This window comes from Theropithecus gelada, chromosome X (assembly GCF_003255815.1).
Source record: "Theropithecus gelada isolate Dixy chromosome X, Tgel_1.0, whole genome shotgun sequence".
In the NCBI taxonomy this organism is placed as follows: Eukaryota; Metazoa; Chordata; class Mammalia; order Primates; family Cercopithecidae; genus Theropithecus; species Theropithecus gelada.
This window is the reverse complement of record NC_037689.1, coordinates 132,642,589-132,665,999: the sequence shown is the minus strand read 5'-3', so window position 1 is coordinate 132,665,999 and position 23,411 is coordinate 132,642,589. Positions and strand designations below refer to the sequence as shown.

Here is a 23,411-nt window from a genome sequence, read left to right as displayed (position 1 = left end):
CCGGGGCTTCCTGGCCGAGATGAAGCGGGTCTTTGGATGGGAGGAGGACGAGGACTTCTAGGCCGGGAGACCCTCGAGCCTGGGGGCGGGTGCTCTGGGGAGGGTCCGCTGTGCCAGTGGCCACCGCCAGGGTCTCCACAGGCGCCCTCCCTCCGCGCCTCCCTCCCCCTCGAGCCGCCGCGATGTCCCCTGCGCTCCTGTCCCCTCCCGCGTAGTGCTTGCCTTTGTTCCAGGAATAGCGTTCCAGGCTCCTGCTGCCGCCCCTGGGCCTCACTCTGGAGCGGGCTGCCTCCACCCTCTCGTGCCAGCCCAGCCCCTCCCATGCACATTTGGACGCCGTCCTGCGCTCCAGCTGCACAAAGCTGGGCTCCTGTTACACACTGGACAGCCCACTCACAGCCGCCGCTGCCAAGCCCCCTCCTCCCCACCAGACTGCCAGACGACTACATCATACTGCCCACAGACCTGCGCTGCCACTGCCATCGCCATCCATCGCATCCCACTGACAGACTGCTGCTCCTAGTGATCTGGACTCACGTCGGAGGTATCTGGGCTGGCCACAACCCCTGGATAATGATCCAGACAGCTGGCTGCCCCTCAGGGGGCCTGTTACCTTCAGAGAGACCCATTTCCTCCCCAGTCCCAGAGACTTTTTGTGCTCCTGCCACATGGCTGCCAGGGCTCAGCTGTGCCTGGCAGCCAAATCGAGTCTCTCATTTTCTCTTGTGGACCAGTTAGTTTTGCCCGTATTCCATTTCTCTTCTGAATTTGCAGCATTTTCTCAGGTGCTTTTTGATCAACAAAATAACTTGTTTCTTCTGCTCAACTCCTTTATACTACCTGGAGAAAAATATTTTCCATATTTCCAATAAATGTCAGACACTATTGAAAAAGAAAGAGTCTGAATGAATATGGCACCTTTCCCTCCCTGGTCCTGTAAACGTGGTCCATGTCTTGTTCAGAAGTGATATCCCCTGCCATTCAGTGACTGATGTTGACTCCTGCATTATAAAACATCTAAGATAGAGTCCTGTAGTAACCTGGGGATAGTGTCCCCACTGGTGATCATTCTGTCCCGGATGTTGAATCCTCTAAACCAGTTAGGATTATCCCAAGCCTCTTAGTAAATGAATGGTTACCTCATTTTGGCCAACATTGTGAGAAGTCAGCCAGCAGGCCCTTGGAAAAGGTATCCTCAGCTCCAGAAAGTGGATTGAAAACACAATTCCCAAATTGTTACAAACCATAAATCCCACACAGATTATTGGTGAACAGCTGTAAAATTTTATTTAACCCATGATTCAGGGAACCAACAGAATTATATAGGTGCTTTTCAAAAGCATTTATAAATTCTTGATTATGTAGGTAGTGGGAGGAAATGCAGAAATGAGACTGTTAATTTAGATACAAACCTGGTTGATGACCTGCAGGACAATAAAACTATATATAAACTTTCCTAATAAGCAGGAAAAAAATCACTTCTTTTGGTTTAGCTGCAGTTTAATCTCTTAGATTTACAGTACTGTAAAAAGCTTATGCTTCCTCACCAACTGTTAGTGAACAAAGTTAAACATACTAATCAGGTGAGCCACAGGTAGACTTATTGGACAATGTTCTGGTATGGTGTGAAAAGGCTGTGCAATCAACTTTTTGCCCCATTTCTAACTGTTGGTGATTTTCCAGAACAGGGAATGAAAGAATGAATCCTACCAGCGTTTTTTTCACTGTTTTTCTCTTTCTTAATTTGAATAGATAAGCTTTTGCCATTTAGTTTAGTCCCTTTTGTGCTGCCATAACAGAATGCAACAGACTGGATCATTTAAAAAGAACAGAAATTTATTTTCTCATAGTTCTGGAAGCTGAGAAGTCCAAGATCAAGTCACTGATATCTGGTGAGGGCCTTTTTGCTGAGTCCTCACACAGTGGAAGGTAAAAGGGCAAGAGAGGATGAATGCCAAGTTCATGTGACAGGAGTGAAGATAGATAAACCACTCCTGCAAGCATTTTTATAGTGACATTAATCCATTCATGAGGGCAGAACTCTCATGACCTAAATAGCTCTCAAAGGGGCGCACCTCCCAACATTGTTGCGTTGGGGATTACATTTCGACATGAAATTGGAAGGGACAAAAATATTCAAACCACAGAATCATTTGTGTGCTGTAGTTTGCAGGGCTTTATATGGTGCTGGAGGTACATTTTCTAATAATGTATCTTGATTATATTTTTGTTCCTCCAAATAATAAAACCACCATTAATTTGCAGTTTAACATATAATTTTAACTCTTGAAATTGAAGGAAAAATCGAATTGCTTAATAAAAGCAATTTATTGGCCAGGCACGGTGGCTCACGCCTGTAATCCCAGCATTTTAGGAAACCAAGGCGGGCGGATCACAGGTCAGGAGATCGAGACCAGCCTGGCCAACATGGTGAAACCCTGTCTCTACTAAAAATGCAAAAATTTGTCGGGTGTGGTGGCAGGTGCCTGTAATCCCAGCTACTCTGGAGGCTGAGGCAGGAGAATCACCTGAACCCAGGAGGCAGAGGTTGCAGTGAACTGAGATTGTGCCATTGCACTCTAGCCTGGGCAACAGAGCAAGACTCTGTCTGAAAAAAAAAAAAAAAAAAAAAGCAATTTATTATTTCATTATTTATAGCATGCTTAAAAACAACTGAAACTCGATTAATTATGAGATGTCAAGGTGCTGGTAGTCTGCTTTCTTGGATGAGTGAAAAGGACAGTGTGTTAAGCATATTCACTGTTTGGATTTAAACATAGATTCTGCTGAAGCAGTTGGAGAGGTGTTTAGAAGCAATTTACCCAACAGAGTAGGCCAACATATTCCCTGTGATCTGTGTCCACTGGCTCTGGAGGTAGGTAGAATGGGCAGGGACCTTATGGGTAACCTTTGAACAATGTCAGCAACTGTATTAGTTCGTTCTCACAGTGCTATAAAGACACTACCCAAGACTGGGTAACTTACAAAGAAAAGAGGTTAAATTGATTCACAGTTCTGCATGGCTAGGGAGGCCTCAGGAAACTTACAGTCATGGTGGAAGAGGAAGCAGACACATCTTACATGACAGCAGGCAAGAGAGAGCATGTGAAGGTGGAACTGTCAAACACTTATAAAACCGTCAGATCTTGTGAGAACTCACTCACTATCATGAGAACAGCATAGGGGAAACTGCCCCCATGATCCAATCACCTCCCACCAGGTCCTTCCCTTGACATGTGGAGATTATGGGGATTACAATTTGAAATGAGATTTGAGTGGGGACACAGAGGCAAACCATATCATTCTACACTGACCCCTCCCAAATCTCACATCCTTTTTATATTTCAAAACTGATTGTTGCCTTCTCAATAGTCCCCCACTGAGTCTTAACTCATTCCAGCATTAACACAAAAATCCAAGTCCAAAGTCTCATCTGAGACAAGGCACGCCCCCTCCACTTAGGAGCCTGTAAAATGAAAAACCAGTTAGTTACTTCCAAGATACAATGGGGGTACAGGCATTGGATAAATGCTTCCATTCCAAATGGGAGAAATTGACCAAAGCAAAGGGGCTACAGGCCCCATGCAAGTCTGAAATCCAGCAGGGCAGTCATTAAATCTTTTTTTTTTTTTTTTTTTTTGTCGTTTTTTGGGATGAAGTTTCACTCTTGTTGCCCAGGCTGGAGTGCAGTGGTGTGATCTCAGCTCACTGCAACTTCTGATTCCCAGGTTCAAGTAATTCTCCTGCCCTAGCCTCCCAAGTAGCTGGGATTACAGGCATACACCACTACACCCAGCTAATTTTGTATTTTTAGTAGAGATGAGGTTTCACCATGTTGGCCAGGCTGGTCTCAAATTCCTGACCTCAGGTGATCCACCTACCTCGGCCTCCCAAAGGGCTGGGATTACAAATGTGAGCCACTGCACCCAGCCTAAATCTTAAAGCTCCAAAATAATCTCCTTTTACTCTATGTCTCACATCCAGGGCATGCAGATGCAAAGAGTGGGCTCCCATAGCCATGGGCAGCTCCGCCCCTGTGGCTTTGCAGGGTTCAGCCCCTGTGGCTGCTCTCATGGGCTGGCATTGAGTGCCAGTGGCTTTTTCAGGCACACAATGCAAGCTGTCAGTGGATCTACCATTCTGTGGTCTGGAGGACTATGGCCCTCTTCTCACAGCTGCACTAGGCAATACCCCAGTGGGGACACTGTGTGGGTGCTCCAACTCCACATTTCCCTTCCACACTTCCCTAGCAGAGGTTCTCCATGCGGGCTCTGCCCTTGCTGCAGACTTCTGCCTGGACATCCAGGCATTTCCATACATCCTCTGAAATCTAGATAGAAATTCCCAATCCTCAGTTCTTGAATTCTGTGCACCTTCAAGCACAACACCACATGGAAGCTGCCAAGGCTTGGGGCTTACACTCTGAAGCAATGGCCTGAGCTGTACCTTGGGCCCTTTTAGCCATGGCTGAAGCTGGAGTGGCGGGGACTCAGGGCACCAAGTCCCTAGGCTGCACATAGTGGGGTGGGGCCGTCCCAGGCCACAAAATCATTTTTTCTTCCTTGGCCTCCACGCCTATGATGGGAGGGTCTGCTGTGAAGTTCTCTGACATGCCCTGGAGACATTTTCCCCATGTCTTGGTGATTAACATTCAGTCCTCGTTACTTATGCAAATTTCTTCAGCAGGTTTGAATTTCTCCCCAGAAAATGGGTTTTTCTTTTCTACCACATGGTCCGGTTGCAAATTTTCCAAACTTTTATGCTCTGCTTCCCTTTTAAACGTAAGTTCCAATTCCAGATCATCTCTCTCAAGCTCAAAGTTCCACAGATTTCTAGGGCAGGGGCAAAATGCTGCTAGTCTCTTTCCTGAAACATAACAAGGGTGACCTTTGCTCCAATTCCCAATAAGTTCCTTGTCTCCATCTGAGACCACCTTAGCCTAGACTTTATTGTCCATATCACTGGCAGTATTTAGGTCAAAACCATTCAACAAGTCTGTACTAAGTTCCAAACATTCCCACATCTTCTTGTCTTCTTCTGAGTCCTCAAAACTGTTCCAACCTTTGCCTGTTACTCAGTTCCAAAGTTACTTCCACATTTTCTGGTATCTTTATAGCAGTATTCAACTCTGCTGGTACCAATTTACTGTATTTGTCTGTTCTCACACTGCTATAAAGATACTACCCAAGACTGAGTAACTTACAAAGGAAAGAGGTTTAATTGACTCACAGTTCTTCATGAGTGGGGAAGCCTCAGGAAGCTTACAATCATGGCAGAAGAGGAAGCAGGCATGTCTTAGGTGGCAGCAAGCAAGAGAGAGCATGTGAACGTGGAACTGCCAAACGCTTATAAAGCGATCAGATCTTGTGAAAACTCACTCATTATCACAAGAACAGCATGGGGGAAACCACCCCCATGATCCAATTATCTCCCACAAGGTCCTTCCCTTGACACATGGGGATTATGGGAATTACAACTTGAGATGAGATTTGAATGGGGACACAGAGCCAAATCATATCAGTAACCGCATAGCCCCCTCAACAATGCCTCAGCAGTTTTCTTCCTTCTGACAGAATGGCTCTGTCAGGGAATTTTTCCTTGGTCTACACTAGTTCTATCATTACAAGTCTTCTTTTATGCTATAAATATCTTGGGGAGGATAACAGTTCACAAGAATGAATCATGAACATCTTTGCAAGATTTCATAAACAGACAGAAGAAATGGTATTTGTAAGGGGAGAAAGGAGGTTCTTTTTCATTATTGTCTTATTCAGTTTGGGCTGCTATAATAAATTATCACAGACTGGGTGGCTTAAACAACAAATATTTATTTCTCACAGTTCTGGAGATTTGAAAATCCAAGATCAAGGTGTTGGTAGATTTGGTATCTTGTGAGGGCCCTCTTCTTGGTTTGTAGACCACCTTGTTGCTGTGTCATCTAACAGCAGAGAAAGAACACTCCAGTCTGTTTCTTATAAGGCAGTGGTCCCCAACCTTTTTGGCACCAGGAACCAGATTAGCAGAAGACAATTTTTCCACAGACTGGGCTGGGGGATGATTTAAGGATGAATCATTCAAGCACAGTACATTTAATGTGCACTTTATTTCTATTATTATTTAATATATAATGAAATAATTATACAGCTCACCATAATGTGGAATCAGTGGGACCCCTGAGCTTGTTTTCCTGCAACTGGACGGTCCCATCTGGGGATGATGGGAGACAGTGACAGATCATCAGACATTACATTCTCATAAGGAGTGCACAACCTAGATCCCTCGCACGTGCAGTTCACAATAGTGTTTGCACTGCCATGAGAATCTAATGCCGTCATTGATCTGACAGGAGGTAGAGCTCAGGCAGCAATGTGGGCCATGGGGAGTGTCTGTAAATATAGATGAAGCTTTACTCCCTTGCCCAGTGTTCACCTCCTGCTGTGCCACCTGGTTCCTAACAGGCCACAGACCAGTATAAGGAGGGCAAGGGGTTGGGGACCCCTATTATAAGGGCATTAATCCCAACATGGGTGCCCCATCCTCATGACCTCATCTAAAATTAATTCGCTCACAAAGGCCCCAACTCCAAATACCACCACATTGGGAATTAAGGTTTCAACATATGAATTTGGGAGTAGGCAAAAAACATAAATATCAGTCAATAGCAATTACTTTGCATTCTTATCACTTGTTATTTTTCTTGGTTTGTTTTTCTCACTTCCTTCCTAGCAATGTATTCTATCCCCCACCATGAAGCTACATCTCCAAAGTGAATGTAAAAGGACAATGCATATAAAGGGCATGAGAGAGAAAATGTAATTCACCCTTTTTTTGGTGGTTGGGGACATTATTGTCCTGAAGCCTATAATTAAGATAAATGTCTGCAAATCTTGTGACACACATGCACAAAAACTTAATATGGGAAATACAGGCACAGAGGGGACATTGTGGCCTTTGAGTGGTTTAATGTCCTGATACTTTGGGTTCCAGGGCAATCCTGGTGGAGAGAACTTGTGTAATAAGAGGCTTGAAAGTACAAGTCTCAAATTGTTACAAACTGTAATTTTCACACAGCTTTTTGGTAAATACCTATCAGTGTTTATTTAACTCATTGTTCAGGGAGTCAGCAGAATGACAGAGTTGGTTCAAAAAGTCATGTAAAGGTCTTTCGGGGAAGGAATGTGGTAATAAGATTAATTTAGGAACAAACTTGGCCAATGCCCAGAAAAATATCACTCCTTAACCATATTTCTCTAAGTTAACCTCTTAAATCTACAATATTGTAGTATTCTTCATAATTAGTTGTTGGTCAGAGTTAAATATCCAGATAGACTCAGATGATCTCAGGTAGGGTTATTAGAAAACTCCCTGCCCTGATATGAAAATGTTGTGCAGTCATCTTTTTGCCTCATTTCCATTTTGGGTGATTTTTCCAGAAAAGTGGAAGGATTAATATATATCACACGGGTATAGCTTTACTTTTTTTTCTTTTTGTTTGACAAGTAAACTTTGCTATCCATTAATTCTGTGCCCTGTGATTTGCTGGGATGTAAATAAACTAGAGCTATATTATGTGCACTAAGACTACGAAATTTTATTAATTCAGTAGTTTTTCTATGTTAATATAGCAAAGTCCTGTTGAAGTTAATTGAACAATTTGAATTATTTGAAAAAGGAAGTCTTTTTTAATTTTTATACCATCTACTGGTTTGTTAAAACAGTTGAAACTGGGCCAGCAGTGGTGCCAGTTCAATGTACAGGAATCTGTTTTCCTTGATGATAGAGAGGAATAGTTGGATCAAGCCAGAGTCACAGTGATACCTATACCTGGACATACCTATCCCTGAGGAGCAACCCCTCTTGGATTCACCATGGGAAGCCATTGTCTGATTTGTGATTCGGTCAACAAGTAGCTGCCCATCCCAGACCCCTGAGCAGAAGCCCGGAACACTCCATCCTTTTTCATACAAACCTCTGGACCATTCTTCTGCTGAGGGCAGAGTGGGCCCCTTAGTAGGAGGGGAAGGAGGTCCTCCTGCTCACCTTCCAATGGAATGAGGGCTTGCGCCTTGTCAATATCTGATTAGAAATGCACTATGTGGTCATTGTAGAAATATGGGAATATGTAGAATAATACCAAATGGAAAAGGAATATCACCCATAAGAACCAATTTAATATGTTATTTGTTTCTGTTCAAGAGTTGTGTATATGGCTCTTAAGTTACATAATTATAATCATACACAGTTGTGGATCCACCTATTTTCAGTTATTTTATATCATGAAGCATAACTTATATCAGTATAGCATTTAAGAAAACCTAATTTCAATGCCTGTATAATACATATGTACCATAATATATCTAATATCTTTCTTTGTGATCTATGACTGCCCATTTATTTTGTTATTATAAGTAATGCTCTGATTACCATTTTTAAACATAAATCTTCATATGTTTTTGTGTTTATTTCTTTAGGTGGCAGTGTTAAAATGGAGTTATTATACAAAAGGTACGAACATTTTCAGACTCTGAATACATTTTGGGAAACTGCTTTACAAAATGCATGTATTAATTTTTACTCCCAGTAGTAAACTATGAGATGGCCCCCCTTACTGCACCACATCACTCTTCATCTTTTCTCATTCTTTTAAATTGATAGACCAAAAAAGGATTTTTAATGATTTCTTCCATTTGACTTCTTACGATTATTACTTTAAGGTTGAACCATGTTCATATGTTTGTTGTTCATTTGTTTTTCATCTTCCCTAAGTTGACTGGTCAAATAATATTCCCGCATTTCTTTCAGGGTTGGAGTGTCTTCCAGGTGATTTTAATAAGCTTCTTATTTATGAAGTTTATTAACCCTCAGTGCTGTTATAGCAGATATATTCTCAATTTTGTTTTTTAAATTTTGAGTTTTTACATGTTTAAATAATTTATATTGCCGCTATGCAAGAGAAGGTAATATTCCCATGATATTTTTTGCAGTTTCCTCGTGTTTCATTTTTATGCTTACATTTTAAAATTCATCTGTAATTTATTATTTAACTTATTTACCTATAATCTTTTTTTTTTTTTTTTTTTTGAGACAGTCTCACTCTGTCGCCCAGGCTGGAGTGCAGTGGCGCGATCTCGGCTCACTGCAAGCTCTGTCTCCCGGGTTCACACCTTTCTCCTGCCTCAGCCTCCCGAGTAGCTGGGACTACAGGCACCTGCCACCATGCCCGGCTAATTTTTTGTATTTTTAGTAGAAACGGAGTTTTACCGTGTTAGCCAGGATGGTCTCGATCTCCTGACCTCGTGATCCACCCACCTCGGCCTCCCAAAGTGCTGGGATTATAGGCGCGAGCCACCGTGCCCGGCTATAATCTTTTTTTAATCCAAATACACTTTTCAAGAAACACTGGAAGATTTTTTTTTTTTTAACAGATTTTTCATTGAATGGTTTCTATTGATTTGTGAAGGCTGGGTGGTCATGTGTTTCCTTTTGTGTTTTATGGCCCTTTTCTGGGCTATTGTGGCTCTTAGCTCCTCTGCACACTGCACCTTTCCTGGCACCCAGTGTTCTGCCCTGTGATAGAGGTACTGCTGGCAATAAAATTGGAGACACTATACCCAGATTTGGTGGTGAGTTCCACCTGCCACAGCTGAAAGCTATACCTCCAAACTTAGTCCACCCTCAGGGAGGTGGAATACTTACCTATCGGACCCATTGCACCTATATGGTGTCTGTAACAGGCCAATAAGCTGTATGGGTAATACCTCATCACCTTGTCATACAAGCCTGAAATATTATAACACTCTGAATATCCTGAGTCCAACTCTAGTTATGAATAACAGAGTCAATCCTAGCCTAGAAGCAGACATCTGGTATAAACTGTGATTAGCCACCTTGCTCTCACCTTTGTCTCTCTTCCTGTTGCTAGTAGACTTTTCACTTGATGTCACGATCTAGGCCTAATGTTTACAGATTTGTCCTTTTGGTTGAATACCAGCCCACCTCTTTGGATACTGTTTTGTATTATTTCCTCTAATCCTTTGGGACTTGAACACCCATTAGAAACAACCAACTCGTGAAGTGCTTGCATGTGAGATTTAACCTTAACCAATTCCTCTTTCCCAAAAGAGGAGGGTGGTGTAGAGATTAGCCAGAGAACAGGCTTTGCTATCCTATGATAGCAACTGGCAAGAGCAGTAAGCAGATGGCATCCTCAGACTGGACATCATAGGAGACACTGACCATTAGAATGAACACAGTCTTGGAGAGCGGAAAACAATTGTCTCAGGAGTGACACTAAGACATTGTGGTGCACTGAGAAGTCCATGCCATCTGAACAATTACCCTGATGAAAAGGAGAGAGCATTTTGGTGCAAGTCACGGTGAGGTCTTTCCCAGCAGTAGCCATAGCTTCAGGATAGTGAACAGGTCATGGCTTCCAAGGTACCACTCTATTGGAGAGCAGAGTGTCAACACTTCAGCATTAAAACTGACCCTTCAAACTGAAAACACTCTTTCTGACCTAAGGGCAGCGCTATCTAATCAGAAACATCCAGAATAATGTTTGACCAAGTATCTTGGATACCATGGCCAAGCCAAGTTGAAACATAAAATTAATCATCACAAGTCCACCCCCTATCAAATTGACACCCGTATCCATCTTCTTAAACCATAGTTAATCTCCAAATAAATACAATAACACGGTCATAATTCTGCCTAATGTGATACCATTGTCCTGTGTACAACCAAAAATGTACTAACCCTTTCCCTAGAGGAGGAAATAAATCCCTTGAGTGATGTTTACTCCTCTCCTCAATATTCCACAACTTAAGTACTATGACATAAAGTTAATAATACTTAAATTCCATTACATAAAGTCAATATATCTTATGTTATATGATAAGGGAATAAGAGAGGAAAGAAAGATACACACTAAAACACATAAAAATGTGTTCATAGCAAAATAAAAAGGAAATACTCATGACAATTACAGTTCTTGTTTCTGTAACTGATCATGTGATTGTGTTCTTCTTCCACTGCCCACTCTGTATACCCTTTGCCCTCAGCCAGCACCTCGGCTGGTCATGGTTCTTTACCTAATGGGGTGACCCAAACCTTCATTACTGAAGGTTCTGGGACATTAGTAGTCCTGTCTGGATTGGGTTGTTGTACCCTTCTGTTAACTTTAATCACAAGGCATGATAATATTGAGATGCCCTAAGGGATCTCCTACATTCCAGACTATTCTTCCTTTCTTCGATTGTGGAGCTGTAGTACTATTTCCTCTTGATAAGATCAGTCACCCCAGTCAGCACTGTAACTCCTTTCTTTGTCCACTGATTCAGAGGCATGAGGAACCCAAAGTGGCCAGCTGGCAGTCTTAACTTCCAGTTCAGTGGAATTGTGTCTTCTGGTGGAAGCATTCCTCCCTCTGAAACCAAGAACTCCGGTCCAGTAGACCATAAAGTCACAGAAACAGGAAGCAAAAATTTTGCTAGTGGATCTCTAGAGCAAATGGTGAGTGATGCTACTCCCAATCCCACCCCGTGATTCCTGGGCCCATAAGTCGTGACTATAGGAGAAACAACCCTACATATTGGATACTGATTCAGAGCATATACAGCCTTCTGAAGAACCTTTCCGCAGCCCTGCAAGGCACTGGCACCTAGGTGGTGCTGTAACTGAGCCTTGGAAAGGCCTTTCCACCATTCCATCAAGCCAGCTGCTTCAGAAGTGTGGAAAATGAGGGAAGTTATGCATATACCTAACAGTTTGGAATCCCACTTACCAAGGCTAATATAGTTACTATTGCCTATGAGTTTGCAACCTTCCTGAAACTGAGACCTATGCTAAGCCACCAATATATCACAATTTCCAAAAAGCTACTTGGTGGCAAATTGATTATATTGTGCCCCTTCCATACTAAAAGGGTTAAGAGTTTGCACACACAGGAATAGATAAGTATTTCCAGAAAAGGTTTGCCTTTTCTCCCCCTCACAGTCTCAGCACTATCTGGAATCTTATAGAATGCATGATCCACAGGCACGGAAGTCCACGTAGCATGGCATCTAACCCAGGGACCCACTTCACAAAGAAGGAGCTGTGGGAGTGCTCCTGAAACTATAGGATCCACTGGTCATGTCACCTATGATACTATATAGAAAGAAGCTATAATCGTAGCATATTTTAATGGTCATCTAAAGACATAGTTAATGTGTGATCTCAGAAGAAATACTCTGCAAGGATGGGGTGGCATCCTTTGGACCTACTAGATGTGTTAAATCAGAGAACTCTATACAGTGCTGTGTCATTAATAATAATAATACATAGGTACAAGAACCAAAAGGTAGATGCAGGAGTAGCCCTATTTATCAGTACTCCAAATGATACACTGGAGTAAACTTTATCCCACATCCCAACAACTCATAGCTATGCAAAGTTAGAGGTCCTTTTTCTCAAGGGGGTGCAGTTTTGCGAGGGGACACAGCAAGTGTCCCTTTGAACTATAAGCTACAATTATCACCTGGGCACTTAAGACTTCTTGTTTCCCTGGACCAGCAGGTGAGAAGAGTCAATTACTAGCAGGGGTAATTGACCTTAATCAGCAGGAAGAAGTTAAGATGCTTTATACAATTGGTACAAAAAGGAAAATGTGTAGAACTCAGGTAATTCACTCGGGCACCCTGTGGTACAGCCTTGCTCAATTTTAACTGCATATTTGCAGCCACTCTGGGCTGAGGATAGGGTTGTTAAGGCCTCAGGCCCTTAAAGAATGAAGATTTGGGTCTCATCACTAGGTAAACCACCAAGATTTGCAAGGTGAGTATACTGGTCAGGGTTCTCCTGAGAAACAGAACCAATAGGAGATAGATTAGATGGATGGATGGATGGATGGATGGATGGATGGATGGATGGATGGACGGATGGATAGATGATAGATAGGTAGGTAGGTAGGTAGATAGATAGATAGATAGATATAATAGAGATTTATTAGGGAAATTGAGTCATGTGATTATGGAAGTTAAGTCTCACGAACTGCCATCTGTTAGCTGAAGAATCAGGAAATCCAGTGGCATGGCTCAGTCCAAGCCCGAAGGCCTAAAAACCAGGGGAGCCAGTGGTGTGACTCTTAGTCCCAGGTCAAAGGCCTAAGAAGCTGAGGGGCTACTGGTGCAAGTCTCAGGGCAGAAGATGGGCATCCCAGCTTCAGAAGAGAGAGAGCAAATTAACATTTCATCTGCCTTTATGTTCTATCCAGGCCCTCAGCAGATCAGATGGTACCTGCCCACATTGGGTGAAGGTAGATCTTCCTTACTCAGTCCACTGATTCAAATGCCAATCTCTTTCAAAAACACTGTCACAGGCACACCCAGAAATAATGCTTTACCAGCTACTTGGTATCACTTAACCCAGGCAGGTAGACATCTAAAATTAATCATCACAGTGATATCTGAAAATGATGGAATTTTGGAATGGATATTAGAGGAAGAAAAGAATGAGTAGCAAATTATGGCCTGGAGACCAATTACAGTGGCAGGGGCTGTGGTTCATTATACTAATCTATGTCTTCTAAGTTTCCTCTTAGGTAAAAAGGGCCATAGAAACCACAAAGTAGATATTCCCCTAACCTGCATGGATATCTGTGCTGTACAAGGGGTAAACAGGTAGCCAGGGAAGTGTGTCACTCGGATCTCTCTTCAAGACAAACATCTATGAGGATGATAGTGAGCAGCCACCTTTCAGCTGCTGCACTTTTAGAACGAATGCAGTGTTTACACTGAAGTCATGCTCTCCTCAGCTCCTACCAGCCAATGAAGCCAGGACAGGACATTCCTGTCTGGCACAGAACTTCAGTAACAGATAGTCCACTCTGGATTCCCTATCAGCTGGAATGAGATTTTCTCAGACAAGAACTGCAGACTGAGGCTCTTCCCTCCTTCCCTTTTTCCTTTCATAAGTATCAGACCTGCATCATGGTCTGCTCCACCTTTCCCTTCTCACCTTCTCCTTTATCCTCCACAGGTGTTTTCCCCAAGAAATCCCTCAAATGTCTAATTCCTTCTTGGCATCCGGTTGTTGGAAGATCTAAAATCACGAAAGACAAAAATTACAAACTGGACTTCATATAAATGAAAATCTGTTGCTTTTCAAAAGATAACTTTCAAAAAATTGAACAGGAAGGTACACAGTTAGAGAAAACATTTGACATACATGTATATGACAAAGGATTGGTCATATAAAGACCCACTATAACTTAGTAAGAAAAAGAAAAAAATGACACAATTTTTAAGATGGATCACTTGAACAGATTCTTCATAAAAGAAAATATACGAATGGACCATAAGGACATGAAAAATATGCTTAATGTTACTATTCATCAAAGAAATAAAAATTTCCACCCCAGCAAACCTTAAAACACAAATCTGATCAAATCAGTCCCGCATTCAATATCTTTCCGTTGTTCCCTACTGAGTACAGGATAATTGATATATGCCTTAGCACAACAAACATGACCCATTACGATGTAGCCTTCCATCTATGCCATCTAAACTCCTACCATGTCCTTTTCCTAAATTTTACATGATTAACCACACTCTCTCATTCTTCTATATCTCAGATAGAGGTGGCCTCTTAGATTGGAGTCAAATCTCAACTCATTTGCTACTTCCTCTATTGAGATGTTCCCTGCCTCATGTAGGTAAGATTTAAATGTTCTTTCTACTATGTTCCCACTCTGCCATATACAGGCTTCAAGTCATTATCATCCTAAAAAAATAATAAAATTATTGTTGTTATTATAGTTACGGTACATCCCATCTATTTAATGATCAGAACTTTATATTCATTATCTTACTGAATGCCCATAAGGACCCCAATATATAGGTGTTATTTGACCCACTTTACATATGAAAAAATAGTGGCTTAGGAAGGTTAAGGAATTTATATAACGTCATATAAATGGTGTAACCAAGCATGGTCTCAAGTCCTTCTTAATCAAATCCAAAGCTCAGACTCCACATACATATATTTCCACTACAGCCAACTTTACAGTAAATTCCTTGAAGGCTTGGACCACAATTCTGCAATGATGTAACAACAGTTCATAGTACAGTACCTGGAACATAGGAAGTACTTACTACATAACTGATGATGCATGATTGAACCAGTCAAATAATCAAGGTTTACAGAGAAGGTTAAAGGAAATGACATATGAATTGTGAAAGAAAATACTAAACTAGGCATTATAATTATATAATGTTAACCAGTTAAGACATAGAACCTGATAATTAGAGAGCTGAATGCACCAATGTAATTCACCACCAATATAATAATTTCTCAAATTTCAATATGTTGTTGTGAAAACATTTATCTGTATTGCTAGCACCCTCTTGTGTCTCTATGTCATCATTTCATATAAAGATTTTTGGATATATAAGAAATTATTAGGACAATTTATAATTCCAAAATGTTATCCAGGTCCCAAGACAAGTATATAGATCTACTTATTAGGAGACACTTCTGAGGAAAAGGAGAGGATTGAAGAGGGAGTATACTGACTTGTCATTTCTGAAAAGCTGTGCAGGATGGACCAGAAAAAAAAAAAGTTGCATACATGCTAATGGGGCCAATACAAGGGTTAATGCGCTGAACTGCACTGACATTAATTTTCTCTCTTCCTTTCCCTCCCTCTCTCCTTAATATTTGTTTGGTCAAATATTAGTCTGAGTGTGTCTGTGAGAGTGTTTGGGGCTAAGATTAACATTTGAATCAATAGACTGAGTAAAGCAGATTTCCCTCCCCTCATCCAATCAGTTGATGGCCTGAAGAGAACAGAAAGGATGATTCTTCCAGTAGTAAGAGAGAACTCCTCCTTCTTGGCTGCTCTGAGCTGAAACATCTGTTCTCCTTGCCTTCTGACTTGAGCTGAAACATCAGCTCTTCTTGGGTCTTGAGCCTGCCAGCTTTCAGACTGAAGCATATACTGTTGGCTCACCTGATTCTCAGGCCTTTGGACTCAGACTGGGCATCAGCTCTTCTGGGGTTCCAGCTTGCTGACCAGATCTTAAGACTTCTCAGCATCCATAATCATGAGAGCAAATTCTGTATGATAAATATACAACAGAAGATATACATACATATATCTATATCTATATATCCTATTGGTTGTTTCTCTGCAGAACCCAAACACAACCTTTTAACATCACACTGGAGCATTGTCTTATAAGCCCAACCGTAGAACATCTGACTCTATCAGGATATTTAACTTTGACCAATAATTAATGAGGGAGCGAAGGCTTTTTACAGCAAAATACATTTAGAAGTTAACCTAGGCCAAGCGCAGTGGCTCATACCTGTAATCCCAGCACTTTGGGAGGCTGAGGCAAGTGGATCACTTGAGGTCAGGAGTTCGAGACCAGCCTGGCCAACATCGTGAAACCCCATCTCTACTAAAAATTCAAAAATTAGCCAGGTGTGGTGGTGCATGCTTATAATTCCAGCTACTCGGGAGACTGAGGCAGGAAAATCACTTGAACCTGGGAGGCACAGGTTGCAGTGAGTGAAGATCACGCCACTGCATTCCAGCTCGGGCAACATTGAGAGACTCCGTCTCAATAAAAAAAAAAAAAAAAAAAAAAAAGAATTTAACCCAAATAATAAAAAGGAATGATTATTTATTTTCTGTCCATTAAAGGTTATAATTTTACTTACCTGCAGATTACTAACCAGGCTTCTACCTAAATTAGTCATAGTTTTGTATACCTTATTCCACTGGCTCCACAAATCAAAGCAATATAAATGTAAATGCTTTTTCTGAAGTACCTAAGCCATTCTGTTGGTTCCCTGAATAGTGGAGTAAATACTACTTTGATAGCTGCTCACCAAAGAGGTGTGGGATTTATGTTCTGTAACAATTTGGGATTTGTGCTTTCTAGCCATTTTTTGGAAATAAGGAAACCTTTTTCAAAAAATTTTTCCACAGCTCTTCACATCACCTTGGCCAAAATCAGATCAAGGTCTACTTTGAAAGTGGCATGAAACTGACTGGTTTAGAAGGGCCATCATTTGGCATTAGATGGTTGCCATTAAGGTCTCCATCCCTAGGGCACCACAGGACTCAATCTTTTGTTTTTATAATGCAAGAGTCAACTTTAGCCATAGCATGACAGGGCACACAGTGTTTGAGCAAGATATGGACCCCATTTACAGAACCAGAGAAGGAAAGGTGCCATATTCATTGAGATTTCATTCTTTTTTAATAATGTCTGACATTTATTGAAAATAAGGAAAAGACCTTTGTACAGGTAGTGTATTAGAGCAGGGCAGGGAGCAGGGGTTACTCTGTTGAACAAAAGGCACCCATCAGAGAGACAGTTGCAAATTCAGAAGAAAACTGGATTCTAGGCAAAACTAACTGGTCCACAGGGAAAAAAATGAGAGATTGGATTTGGTTGCCAGACACACCTAAGCCCTGGCAGCCATGTGGCAGAAGCACAAGAGGTCTCGGGATGGGGAGGAAATGGGTCTACCTGAAGGTGACAGGCTCCTTGGGGGATGGCCAGCTGTCTGGATCATTGTCCAGGGGCTATGGCCAGCTCAGATACCTCCTAGGTGAGTCCAGATCACTAGGAGCAGCAGTCTTGGTGGGATGCGATGGATGGCAATGGTCTGTGGGCAGAATGATGTGGTCGTCTGGCAGTCTGGCAGTCTGAAGGAGTGGAGGGGGGTTGGCAGCGGCAGCTGTGGGTTGTCTGTCCAATGTGTAACAGGAGCCCAGCTTTGTGCAGCTCCTGCGCAAGCTCCGCCCACAAAGCCCAGTTGTCGCCAGTGCACCGGAGAGTCACCAGGCACACAAGGGCAAAGAGACCAACGCGGGGACGGACCTATCGCAGTTGAGGAGGCAGAGTCGGATCAAAGGGGCGGGGCCGATATTTCCCACACTGCGCAGGGAGGAGAGGCGGGGAGCAGAGGAGGAGCCCATGGCTGCTAGTGTGCATGCGGAGGTGGAGACCGCTGCTGGTGGAGAGCAGAAGGTTCATGTTCTGAATGTTGATGAGGCACCCCACCCTGTTCCTCAGTCATCAGCTGTAGGGTATTCCTTCACAGACCCTGGGCTCTGGATGCCACTTGAGTGAGGTTCTTTTTAAAAATATTTTAATGTTTAATTTTTGTGGGTACATAATAGGTGTATGTATTTATGGGGTACATGAGATATTTTGAGATGAGTGAGGCTCTGTGAACACATTTTTCTGCTCCTTCATGCATCTCTCAGTAGAGAAGTATTGCATGTGGGTTACAGATGTGGTTTCCTTGCAACATTTAATGGGAAAGCCCCAAACATTAGAAAATATAATCCAGAGCAGCATATTCAAGGAATAATGCACCACGAGCAGTTAATATAAGGAAGGTTAAATGTTAGGAAATATCCTAATTTACTGTATGTATTAAGTTCTTGTTTATGATTCGCGTAGTTGTCTGATTCATTTGCTTACAGGGCTTATGCAGGCAAACCTCAAAACTGAGGCTCACCCAGGGAGGGTTTTTGGCTTCACTCAGGAAAGAATTCAAGAGTGAGCAGACAGTGAAATAAAAGCAAGCTTATTAGAGCCACTGTATGCAGCAAATTGGCTGCTCCATAGACAAAGGAGAGCTATTCCATAGGTAGACTGGCCCAGAGTAGCACTTGTGGAGTGCTGACTAGCTTTATTTATATCCACTCTTAATTGTACCCTAAATAAGGGGCGGGTTATTCATGAGCTTTCTGAAAAGGGGCAGGGAATTCCCAGAACCATATAAGGTAACTTCTGAGTCATTTCCATGGCATCATTTACAAACTGTCATGGCATTGCTAGGAGTGTCTTATGCAAATGCACTATAATTCCTAGTCATATCTGGTTTTGGCCCATTTCTTTGCTATATCCAGTTTTGATCAGCAGGGTCCTGAAAACAAGCCCTGCTCATCTCACACCTCAGTACAGTCCTGCCACAAAGTATTAAATCACAAGATACCTATTATTTCTTCAATATCTACCTTTTTCCAAGGTTCATATTGTACCACATCCTCAGTATGTCAATAGTTCTCACATATTTTGTAAAATGGGTAAAACTCTTCTAAATACGCAGATGTCTATACAGTAGTACTAGATGGGAAGGAGACAATGAGGGAAGGGGTAAAAGACAAACATGTTCATATACTAGGAATGTAGTTTAAGTTTGGATTGAAAAACAACTTCCCTGAAAGAGCTGGTTATAATGGAATTTCCAGAAATCTTCCTTTGTCCACCAAAAAGGACCTGAAAACCCCCAATCCAAACTTTTTAAAACTACACTTACGAAATGCCATAAATGATCATCAAAGCAGTAGGAGGGAGGAGGATGAATGTATCTTTCATTTAGGTATAGTTTGTGACATAGCCTCTTTTGGTTTTTTGTTTGTTTGTTTGTTTTGTTTTGTTGAGACAGAATTTCGCTCTTGTTGCCCAGGCTGGAGAGCAATGGCACGATCTTGGCTCACCACAACCTCCTCCTCCCGGGTTCAAATGATTGTCCTGCCTCAGCCTCCCGAGTAGCTGGCATTATAAGCATGCACCACCACGCCCGGCTAATTTTGTATTTTTAGTAGAGACAGGGTTTCTCCATGTTGGTCATGCTGGTCTCGAACTCCCAACCTCAGGTGATCCACCAGCCTCAGCCTCCTAAAGTGCTGGGATTACAGGCTTGAGCCACCGCTCCTGGCCTGTGACAAAGCCTCTTTAGCTGCCGGTTGATCAGTAAAAACCTTTAAAGCACCAGAAGTGCTTTGAAAGTTTGAGGTAGAGGCCGGGCACGGTGGCTCAAGCCTGTAATCCCAGCACTTTGGGAGCCCAAGGCAGGCGGATCATGAGGTCAAGAAATCAAGACCATCCTAGGCAACCAACATGGTGAAATCCCATCTCCACTAAAAATACAAAAATAAGCTGGGCGTGGTGGCGCACGTCCGTAGTCCCAGCTACTCGGGAGGCTAAGGCAGGAGAATTGTTTGAACCCAGGAGGCGGAGTGAACCGAGTTCGCACTCCAACCCAGGCAACAGAGCAAGACTCCATCTAAAAAAAAGAAAGAAAGAAAAAGAAAGAAAGAAAGAAAGAAAGAAAGAAAGAAAGAAAGAAAGAAAGAAAGAAAGAAAGAAAGAAAGAAAGAAAGAACGAAAGAAAGTAAGTAAGTTAGTTTGAGGTAGAAAAGTACTGAACATACTACTTGTCTATATTAGTAATGGTTTAATGGCTAGGCAAATTTTCTAAGCAGCAAAATGACTCCAGGATAGATCTTGCTCTCCAACACTAAATGTAGGAGAATTTTTAAAAATATATTTACGAGTAGATATAGGGAGAACAGAAAATTACAAGGCAGAGGACAAAAGAATCAAGATGATGCTATGTTGTATGAGGCTAGAAAACCTGACAACTTTGAAAGCCCCAGAAAAATATCATTGTTTATAAATCACTTATTTTATTATATCCATATATTGAGTCCTTTTCTTTCCACCTACTAAAGAATCCCACACTCAGCCTTTAAGCATTCTCCATTTCTTTGTCAATCTTGAAGCTAAGTACCTGTTACAGTCATTTTTGGTGCAGGTAACTGGAAGCTGCCAGCAAAAGACCTTGAATGTGGTGTCTGACATTGTTTGATAGTTTTTACTAATTGCTGTCTGAGACTTTTTTCTGCATACTTTATGATCTTAATAAACTTATCGGCCGTTTGGAATTCATTTGAAACAGTTAATTAAGCATGTACAACTTCCATCTCTTCTCCCCTAAACTGTTCTGTCCTTTAGTCTCTTTTGTGAGTTCATGGGACTGCCATCCATCCAGGCAGCAGCACCAGTAAACTCCCAGTAGCTCCTGACTCTTTATCTTCCCTCACTTCACGTAGGAGACGCTGTACATTCACACCATGCCATGCCATAGGTTAAAGTGTTTGCCCATATTTTTCATTCCCTAAAACTTTAATAGCTCCAGCATTCATTACCACCCACCTGGACTCTTAACAACCTGCTTGTAACTAAGTGACATCTTTTGTTGTTGTTGTTTTGTTTTGTTTTGTTTTGGAACGAAGTTTCACTCTTGTCGCCCAGGCTGGAGCGCAATGGCAAGATCTTGGCTCACTGTAATCTCTGTCTCCTGGGTTCAAGCGATTCTCCTGCCTCAGCCTCCTGAGTAGCTGGGATTACAGGCACCCGCCACCATGCCCGGCTAATTTTTGTATATTTAGTAGAGACGGGATTTCACCATATTGACCAGGCTGGTCTTGAACTTCTGACCTCAGGTGATCCACCCGTGTCGGCCTCCCAAAGTGCTGGGATTACAGGTGTGACCCACCACGCCCAGCAAAGTGACGTCTTTTCTTCAGTGACTCTCTATTTTTATTTGTTCTGCACACTGACACCCAAATGGCAGATTTAAATGCATAATAGATCTTGTTGTTCAAGGCCTTAAACTATCAAAGTTTCTTCAAGTTTATACATCCAACCCAAGCTTCTCTTCTCTGGGCTGCTTCTCCCGCTTATCTTTTGCCATTTACATAATTCAGTCTCTCCAATCAGGCCAGACTATGTCTGATTGGAGTTATTCCCTGAGAAGCCATATTTTCTCACACTCTTGCTTCTGTGCAAGCTCCGCATCTCTGCCTCCCCTCCCTCCTGCTGTGAATTCACCATTTGCATCTCAGGCCCTTCACCTCTGACCTGAGGACCTGGGCTGTTTCCTCTGAGGCTCTCCTGGGGCCTGGATGTGCTGACTCACTCTTGTTAGGAATGTTACACATAAAAGGAATTAGAGAAAGTAGATTAATGTGGACTAGAATGGCACAGGAAGGTTTCAGGAAGGAGGTGAGATTTGACCAAAGCATGCAGAAAGATGTTAAAATAACAATCATAGCTAACTTTATGTGAAAACTTAGTATGTTCCAGGAGCTATTCTAAGTGTTTTCTATTAACTCACCTAATGTCATGGCAACTGAATAAATGGTTCTTATTGGTACCTTCTATGATCTGAATGTTGGTGTCCCCTTAAAATTTTTATGTTGGAGCTTAATACCCAATGTACTGGTAATAAGAGGTGGGGCCTTTGGGAGGTGATTAGGTCATGAGGGCTCTGCCCTCATGGATGGGATTAGTGCCGTTATGAAAGAGGCTTGAGGGAGTTGTTTGCCTATTCTACAATGTGAGGACACATAGAAGGTGCCATCTATTACCAACAGGCCCTCACTAGACACCAAATATGCTGGCACCTTTATTTTGGACTTCCCAGGCTCAAGAACTATGAGCAATAAAGATCTGTTGTTTATAAACTACCCAGTTTAGCGTATTTTGTTATAACAGTCTGAACAGACTAAGACAGAAATTGATATTATGAAGTAGGTGTTGCTATAACAAATACCTAAAAATGTGTAAGTGGCTTTGGAACTGGGTAATGGGTAGAGGTTGAAAGAGTTTTGAAGTCCATTGCTATGGGTGGACTATAAAAAGTCATTCAGGAGAGGGACCAGAAATAAATGAGAACTGTAGAGAAATCTTCAATCTTCTTAGGGATTATTTAAGTGGTTATGGTCAGAATGTTGGTAGAAATAGGGACAGTAAATGCCATTCTGATGAGGCCTCAGATGGAAATGAGGAACATGCTATTGGAAACTGGAGGAAAGGAGATACTTGTTATAAAGTATCAAGAAACTTGGCTGGATTGTGTTTGTGTCCTGGTTGCTTTGTGAAAGGTAGAGCTCCTGAGCAATGAAATAAGATATTTGGCAGTAGAAATTTCTAAGCAAAGTGTTGAGGATATGGCATGACTTCTTTTGACTGCTTATAATAAAATGTAAGAGAGAAATGAGCGAAAGACAGAATTTATAATCAAAAAGGAAGCAGATCTTAAAGATTTGGAAAATTCTCAACCAGGACATGTTGTAAAGAATGAAAAAAAATGTGTTAAGGAAAGAACACCAAAGGCATAGCCAAGCAAATGTTTGATAAGGAGATTAGTATGAATAAAAGGAAGCCAGATGCTATTCATCAAGACAATGAAAGAATGATCCTGAAGGCACTGCAGAGATCTTTGGGGCTGCCCTGCCCATCACAGGCCGGAATGCCTGGGCCTTGTGGTCAGAATGATTTCAAGGCTCTGCTCCCTGCATTCTGTTGCAGTGCTCCTCATTCACCCCAGCTGTGGCTCAAGCAGGCCCAGGTGCAGTTCAGGCTGCCTCTTTAGGAGGCACAAGTCATAAACCATGGTGGCATCTACATAGTGCCATCTCCACAGGTGCACAGGGTGTACAAACTATGGGGGGCATGGCTACTTCCACCTAGATTCCAAATGATACACAGAGAACCTCAGGGCCCAAGCAGAGAACTGTCACAGTGATGGGGTTCCTGCAGAGAGTCCTCACT

The 23,411-nt window shown here is 42.2% G+C and overlaps 2 protein-coding genes across 6 annotated transcripts in view; both read left to right on the top strand.

Moving 5' to 3' along the window:
* RTL8B (retrotransposon Gag like 8B) overlaps nucleotides 1-566 on the top strand; it is a 21,518-nt gene extending 20,952 nt beyond the window's left edge. Inside the window, exon 3 of one of the 5 annotated variants that reach the window (XR_003117360.1) lies at nucleotides 118-501. The gene's annotated coding sequence lies outside the window, so the exon portion shown is untranslated. Of the gene's footprint in view, nucleotides 1-61 lie in introns of all 5 variants that reach the window. The other 4 variants (XR_003117359.1, XM_025372087.1, XM_025372086.1 and 1 more) reach the window with 4 other exon arrangements.
* On the top strand, nucleotides 7-897 carry LOC112615430 (CAAX box protein 1-like). Its single transcript, XM_025372084.1, has one exon. It carries the CDS (start codon nucleotides 37-39, stop codon nucleotides 736-738), a length of 702 nt encoding a protein of 233 aa, XP_025227869.1. The 5' UTR covers nucleotides 7-36; the 3' UTR covers nucleotides 739-897.
* Nucleotides 898-23,411: the final 22,514 nt, after the last annotated feature.

Excerpts from the sequence above, each read along its gene's own strand:
- LOC112615430 (XM_025372084.1), top strand. The coding sequence starts at position 37 with ATGGGAGGAGGACGAGGACTTCTAGGCCGGGAGACCCTCGAGCCTGGG.